Genomic DNA, 7,508 nt, shown 5'->3' with positions numbered 1-7,508 from the left:
GGTTGCTATCTTCAGGAGTGGATCGGCTGGCTTTCGTCTTGACATCGGCCTCAAGTTTTAGGAGTTTGTTCTCCAATTCCCGGCGTCGCCTTATTTCCCTTTGTAGGTCCTTCTCGGCCTCTTGTTGGCGTAGGGCTTCTTCCTCAAGTTGTTTTAACTGGTCTTGAAATGCATCCATGGCTCCCTTGTTCGAGGAGTTCTTCTTGTTGTTGTTTTGGGAAGTATCTTTCGGTGTGGTGTCCGCAATTTTATGCGGAATTCTTTCCTCTAGATCTGAGGTGTGGTCGTTGTCATGGTCGTCCACCATGGTGATGGGATGACTTCAGGGTTCCCTAGCAACGGCGCTAATGTTCCGAGGGTTACCTGAAACTGTAGGTCGATCTCGGACGAGATCTTCTATGCTGGTCGGAGCTGTGGAGTCCGATCAGATGGAATGGGTGGTGATGCTGATCCTTGGTCCCCGGAGGGTGGAGGGTACCTGCAAGGGACTCCGATGCTTAAGTTATCAAGGATATTAAGCAGGTATTGAGTAGAATCAGAGTATGAGTTATACCTGGGTGCTCCAGTGTATTTATAATGGTGTAGAGTGACCTTTGTAGATAAGATAAGTTAGTTATCTTATCTTTTATCTTTATCTTTATCTTTCATGGGAACCGCCCTTATCTCTATAGGCTTGGGCTGCCTTTGGATTGGGGTCGTGTTCCTCTATTTGGGCCCTTTATTGGGCTTTCCTGTGATTTGGCCGAGCTCTTTGAGAGGAGGTCGATTTGTCCTGATCTGAACAGGTCGGTCGCTTTGTCTGTACAACATCCCGGGTCGGACAGCTCGACCCAGGGTATGAACAACTAGTAACCTAGGTTTACAGAAAATGAGTAAGCTAAGATAGATAGTGCAGAAATCCACTTCCGGGGCCCACTTGGTGTGTGTTTTGGCTGAGCAATGAAGCTTTCACATCTAGAGGCTATTCCTGGCATTTAACTCCAGCTTTTGTGCTAGTTTGGGCGTTTAACTCCAGCTTGTATCCTGTTTCTGGCGTTTAACGCCAGAATAGGATAGAAAGTTGGCGTTAAACGCCAGTTTGCGTTGTCAAAACTCGGGCAAAGTATGGACTATTATATATTTTTGGAAAGCCCTGGATGTCTACGTTCCAACGCAATTGAGAGCGCGCCAATTGGACTTTTGTAGCTCCAGAAAATCCATTTCGAGTGCAGGGAGGTCAGAATCCAACAGCATCTGTAGTCCTTTTTCAGCCTCTGAATCAGATTTTTGCTCAGGTCCCTCAATTTCAGCTAGAAAATATTTGAAATCACAGAAAAACACACAAACTCATAGTAAAGTCTAGAAATGTGAATTTTGAATAAAAACTAATAAAAATATAATAAAAAGTGAATAAAACATATTAAAAACTACCTAAAAACAATGCCAAAAAGCGTATAAATTATCCGCTCATCAGGGTACTGAAAAGTTAATATGATTAAGAAAGCTAAGGTTTCAGAGATGTTAAAACTTCCGGGTTAATACTTTTCACTTTCCACCTTAATCATGCAAAGATACTTTTATGGCAAATTATTAGTAATCAAGCCCCAATCCCTTGGTGATTTAATTTCTCTTTAGTCTAATTAATCGCTAATCCCTTAGTCAATTATTTAAGAAAAGAGTTACACATGTTCACTGATTTATGAAGCCACATAAATCATAACAATCTCTCCTAGTTGGTTTGATGTCACTTATCAAGTCTAGTTTCAAAACTTAAGAGTTATGAGAATTAATTTTCAAGCTAAATTCAATTAATCAACTTTTCTAAGAGGTCAAGAGAATTCAAGTCAGAGAAGAATTGTTTTCTAACACATTCAAACCTTTTAAGATGAAAAACGAAAACTTTTTCTTAAGAAGGAATCAATGCATGAATTAGAAGTAGAAAAGTTATTATATTAAACAATGAAATTAACAGAGCTCCTAACCTTAACTAAAGAGAATTAGTTACTCATGTTCTTCAAAGAAATCCTTAATTATCAAAAGTCAAAACTGTCGAAGAAGATAAGAGGTTTGTGCCCTCTTCCCTTTTACACTAACCCTAGAAAGTAAAATTCAAATTCAAATTTGAAACAGAATCAAAACTAAAGTAAAACCAAATTTCTTTCCTAATTGTTTTCTCTTCCATAAAGATCTTCTCCTTAATTGCTTGCAATAATTAATGCCATCATTAGTGGGCTCTTGATTGATCATCCCAAAGGTTTAAGAACTTTGAGATAGGTTGGCCTTGATTGAAGCCTTGGGAGGTAGGACTTAACTCTCACGTCCCACATGAAGACTCTCGCGTACCACGTAAAGCCCATTTTCGGTTTGGAATGCTTTTTGTTTAGCTCACGTACCACATGAACCAAGGCTACGTTGTACGTGCTTCATTTTTCCTTTGATTGCTGCTCGTCACCATGTACATGGTGAACTCTACGTATCACTTGAACTAAGGGTCGTGCATATGCATGCATACATGCATATGCATGATGGGCAAAAATCTTTTTGTCGCGCGTACACATGCATACATGGGTACGCATAATTGCTGCGTCCTACGTGAAATTTCTTACATCCCACATGAAAAGGTACAGTCATGTGTACGCACGCTTGCATACATATGCATAGTAGGTGAATTACCTGCAGTTGTGCATACACACATATTTATGCGTATGCATAGATCCTTTTTCTTCCGTAACATGATACATGGTCTTTCTCACGTTGCACACCTCTATATTTTCTCTTTTCAAAGAGCTTTTTGTTCATCACAAAAAACATTCTGCTTGTTATTGAGAGTCTCTTACTTCTTGTTTTCTATCTGCTTTTCTTTTCTGTTTCTTCTTGTTTTCTTTCCAAAAATTTTTTGTATTCAATGAAACTCAACTAATCAAAATAATGTTTATTTTAACTTTAGAATTATTACTTATTTAACAGGAATTCTTAACAAATCAATTAAAATTATGAAGGAAAAAACACTAAAGAGCAAATGCATTACCTATGTGATTCAACATTATTACACCTTTGAGGGAATAGGATATGAGTTTTATATTGTCGTTATATGGATCTCGAAGAAAGTTTATGTGGGTATGGGTTGAGCCATGATCATCAAATATGATACACTCATCTAGTAGGGGGAGGAAATTTTGTCCTTTAAACAACTTTTGGTAAAGCCCTTTGTGATTGAATACTGATGTTTAACAATAAAACGATATTAACTGTAATTGAACTTCTTTTAGGGAAAAAAATGCCTGAAAACCATCTAGGGCATGGGATTAGTTTTTGACATGCCACCAAAGAACTTTTGTATATACCTTAGTGTGATTTAAGTTGGCTTGATATTTATGCCAAGTTAATAATATTTAAATGGCAGTCCTTCTTTCATGCATCTTATTTCTAGAGTCTAGATCACAAGACTCGTGGTTTAGTGGTGGTTCAAATCTAATAGAGACCTAGAGAGTATGTTATATATGGAGCTACTGAGTTCCGGAGAGCTTGGCAAATATTTGGGGATCTTTATTCACCTCTCATTCTCTTTCACCAAATCACCTTAACCAAGTAACAAGTGGGATTTCTGTTTTCACCTGGATACATCGTCTTTTATTTGTTTTTTCTTAAGCGATCATTATCAGTCATCAGGGGAATAAAAAAGAGAGAAAAAAAAAAGGGGGAAGGGGAGGGGGGGGGGGGGGGAGAGTCAGCCGATTGCTAAACAAGTGCAAACAACATATATCTGATAGATGTTGCATTTGTAACTGAGGAGTCTATTCAATGTGCGTCTTATTAATCATTGATTACATCATTTCATTTTGTAAATTGTAACTAGAATAACGAAGACCTTGTCCTAAACTACATTCAACAACAAAAGAAAATATGTATCACAAAGGAAAGAATAGAAGTTCCAAATGTGACTCTGCTTCTAAACAACTCCTTCCAACCTCAAAGTAAGTTTGGCTACCAAGTTAGTAAGGCCTTATATCACGTTCTGTATTCCTCCCTTCCTTCAATCCACTAACACAGTTCATAAAAGACACCGTATTCTGTCCACCAAGATGGTTTTCCGGTTGCCATGACCTTGCATGTTTAAAGCTTGCAGGTATTTTCTGGAAAAAATATTAAATATACCGGGTTAGAAGATCACTTCTACAAGCCAAAATAATATAAAGTGGCAAAGGAAGAAGGGAAACACATGGAAAAAAAAGGCTGATACCCAAAAATGCATAATCTACACAAAGGAGAAAAGAAAAATCAGTGGGACCATAATCATACTCTAAATCTACAACAGTTTCAATATTGGATTCAACTACTTATTTCTTTCAAGAGGACGAAAGACTCAAACCTAAGGCAACAGAGAAATTTAGTAGAAAAACAAGTCAATGAGCATAGTCAAAGATGTGCTTTCTCCTTGTGTAACAAATTAAGTTAAACTAATTTGAACACCACCTTTAATTTGTTTCACTTTGAAGGTAATTCACTTCCGGCCTTTACAATTCCATAATTATCCAGACACAGGAAGAGCGTTGACTAACATCCACAGCTGAGATGTACCCATGTGGGTAAGAGTTCAAAATTAAATGAATTTTATGTTACCTTTTTCTTTATTTCCAAATACAATACCAGGTAAAAACTGGATACCCTCTTCATTTCAGTCATGACCATAAATAATATCGACTTCAACAGAAGCACTTGGGAGAGAAGGGGGAGGGGGAAGAGATTCTATGCTGAGCAGGAAACACATATTACTGTGTCTTCAGCCAGTTTTGCTGCTCCAGCAATTTAAGACCCCAATATCTTTAACTTGAGGGTAGGTGATTTCATTTCCCCAATTTACATGCCACTAGTTCTTAATACTTCAGAATGTCGGGTAATGCTAAACATTCACCAATGCTCAAATGCCATTCAAATTCATACAGTGCAAAGCAATCTTTGCCTAATTCAATATAGCATAGCATCGTCTGTGAACCATGATATAGTCTTATCGACTTGAACTGCAGTACTAGAGTGTTGTGCTTGTAACTTTACAGAAAATCCCAAGTGCAAGGAACACATCATTAGACTAAATTTATAATCAAAATCACCAGAAAAATATTAAATGTACCTTCTCCCTAAAAGATTTGATGGCCGCAACGAGCAGTTTGTCTCCTACTATTACTCTTACTTTCTGTATCAATTGATGCCGTGAAATTTTATTTTCCTGTTAAGACATAGGAAACGCAGACCCGGTCCAAGTTAAAAAAAGAATATCAATGTCGAAACTCTGGACACAAGTTATGAAGCACTCACTTTATAATCTTTGTGAAACTTGGAAATCAAGGCAATATCAGAGGAAGGCAAAATCTTAGAAAGCACAGAAATCAGAGCGGGGAATGGCATCCAAGGGGAAGAAGGTTTCAAAGGCTCTTCAATCCTCACATTACCTACAACAAAATCACGAAAAGATCAAGCACATGCAACATTATTACTAGAGTATATTACTATTACTTCTAGTTCATAGCAAAATAACTGAATTAGCGAATAAAACAGTAACAATATTAATGCAAACAGAATGCACCAACCTTTTGAGGGATGAAGTTTAAAGCTTATAACGAATTCAGGCAAGACATGCGTGTTGACCCGTTGACTCCAAATGACGTACCCCTCGGGAGATGAGAAGCTGCCGTCCATACCGGAATCATAATCTTCCGAACTTGAACCGCATGGATCGGAGCCACGTGGCACCATCTCCACTCTCCCCAAGATAACGCGGCACAGAATCACATGCCTCACACCATCTTTGTCAACGCCACAGCTTTTCACACTGTTTATCCAATCAAATTCAATTATTCACAAAAATCAAGATCAGCAACTAATAATAATAATAATAATAATAATAATAATAATAATTGAAAAGGATCAAGAATTTTGCGCGTGCCTTTTGAGAGGAGAATCATCCGGCGAAAGACGAAGTCCGTCACGGAGAGGCATCTTCCCACCGAAACCGTGCTCAATAATGTCTTCAACCTCTTCCTTGCTCGAAGCACCATACCATGCATACTTCACGTTGGGATCGCCGCCACGCAATTTCGCAACGGCACGCGCGAAGATCTGGAAGCACTGAACACGCGCCTTCGCCATTACAGAACGCCACGCATTTCTGTGAACCGAAACGACGTTGGATTTCAACCCGCACGATGCTAGTCCCTTAACTAATCTGGTCTGAACGAGGTCGCGAGCCTTGTCTCCTTCGGAGAGTCTCACGAACCTTTCATCGAACATGTTGCGTGCATCACCGGAGACGCTGCTCTCGCAATCTGAAACCGAGGAGTCTTCGTCGCCGCTGGCGTAATCTGAAATTGAGATCTCCGACGCCAAATTCGCGGAGTCATCGTAAGTCCGTCTCTCCATTATGCAAAGAATTAGAAAGAAAGAGAACAAAAGAATTGTATACAATTATTTGTGTATATAAGATGAGAGAGAAAGAAAACTAACAGCAAAGAACGTTAAGTAATTGTGTTTGTGTATTGAAGAATTAGTATAAGTTCATGTTTGATGAAAAACTTGGGAGGAAAGAAAAAGCGAGGAAAATCAAAACGGTAACGGCTTCAGTGACAAACACGAATTTGTTTGCAGAGTCAGCAGAGAAGAAAGAATCAGAGATGTCAAGTGTTTTAAAGCAACAAGGGAAAACCGCCATAAGAAGGGAACTTTTTTTTTTTTGGTAATGAGGCGGTGTTTTTATTTTTGCTGACTTTTGCGGGCGCTAACTGTTTTCGTGATGCAGATTGGGTCTCACATGGAGAGGTCTTTCATTATTTCAAAACCGTCTTTCATATTCAATTTACGATTTTGCCCTTTCTTAACGGGTTAGTTCGTTTGCATACTTGGGCAATAAGGCAAAGGTCAAAGTTTAGATGGACTTTATAACTTGTGCTGCACTTGTTCTATTTTAATTTCTAAATAATTGTGGCATCGTGGGGGCTATGCTTTAATTATGTAAACTTTTTTTTTGTGCTCAATTTTGTGAAATTTAATTTATTACATGGCATGTCTATCGTGTGGACGCAGCACCATTGAATGCTTTCTGTAACTATCTCGATAGGTCAATATTGAACATTGTGAAACTGTGTATGTCTATTTTGTTTTGGGAGGAATTATTTGTGTGTTCCGTGTTAGTAGCATCTTCTTCTTCAAGTGTTTCTATATATATATATATATATATATGATCTTCTGCCAGTGTTTCAATTTAGTAGGTATAGGATTCTTTTGAGATAGGTCGGCATATCGATATCTTTTTAGGGTTACTTAAGTGCTAAGTACGTGTATTTGTTGAAGGCTTAGGAATAAGTTTACATGAAAAGATGATATTATTTATCAAAATATCTATTAAAGAAGCATCGGGAAAAAAAATTAAGAGGTATCAAAGGTGTGCGACTAGTAATTTTAATTTATTTTAGCTAATATTTTTAGTTAATAGTCTAATAATTTAGTATTATACTTTTTATTTATATTTTTAAATATTA

General features: G+C 37.8%; 1 protein-coding gene across 2 annotated transcripts; it reads right to left on the bottom strand.

Moving 5' to 3' along the window:
• Positions 1-3,714: 3,714 nt before the first annotated feature.
• On the bottom strand, positions 3,715-7,264 carry LOC112695432 (probable inactive poly [ADP-ribose] polymerase SRO5). Of its 2 annotated transcripts, XM_025747794.3 has the most exons (6): positions 6,478-6,819; positions 5,921-6,335; positions 5,565-5,806; positions 5,293-5,426; positions 5,108-5,203; positions 3,715-4,112 (listed from the first exon to the last, which is right to left on the bottom strand). In XM_025747794.3, exons 2-6 carry the CDS (start codon positions 6,262-6,264, stop codon positions 3,972-3,974), a joined length of 957 nt encoding a protein of 318 aa, XP_025603579.1. In that variant the 5' UTR covers positions 6,265-6,335; positions 6,478-6,819; the 3' UTR covers positions 3,715-3,971. The 2 variants fall into 2 exon arrangements, with proteins under 2 accessions (XP_025603579.1, XP_025603563.1); XM_025747778.3 differs by having other exon boundaries at positions 5,921-7,264.
• Between the last annotated feature and the right edge of the window lie 244 nt (positions 7,265-7,508).

This window comes from Arachis hypogaea, chromosome 1, assembly GCF_003086295.3.
Source record: "Arachis hypogaea cultivar Tifrunner chromosome 1, arahy.Tifrunner.gnm2.J5K5, whole genome shotgun sequence".
NCBI classification, from domain to species: Eukaryota; Viridiplantae; Streptophyta; class Magnoliopsida; order Fabales; family Fabaceae; genus Arachis; species Arachis hypogaea.
Note: the sequence above shows the minus strand (reverse complement) of the source record. Positions and strands in the feature narration are given on the sequence as shown.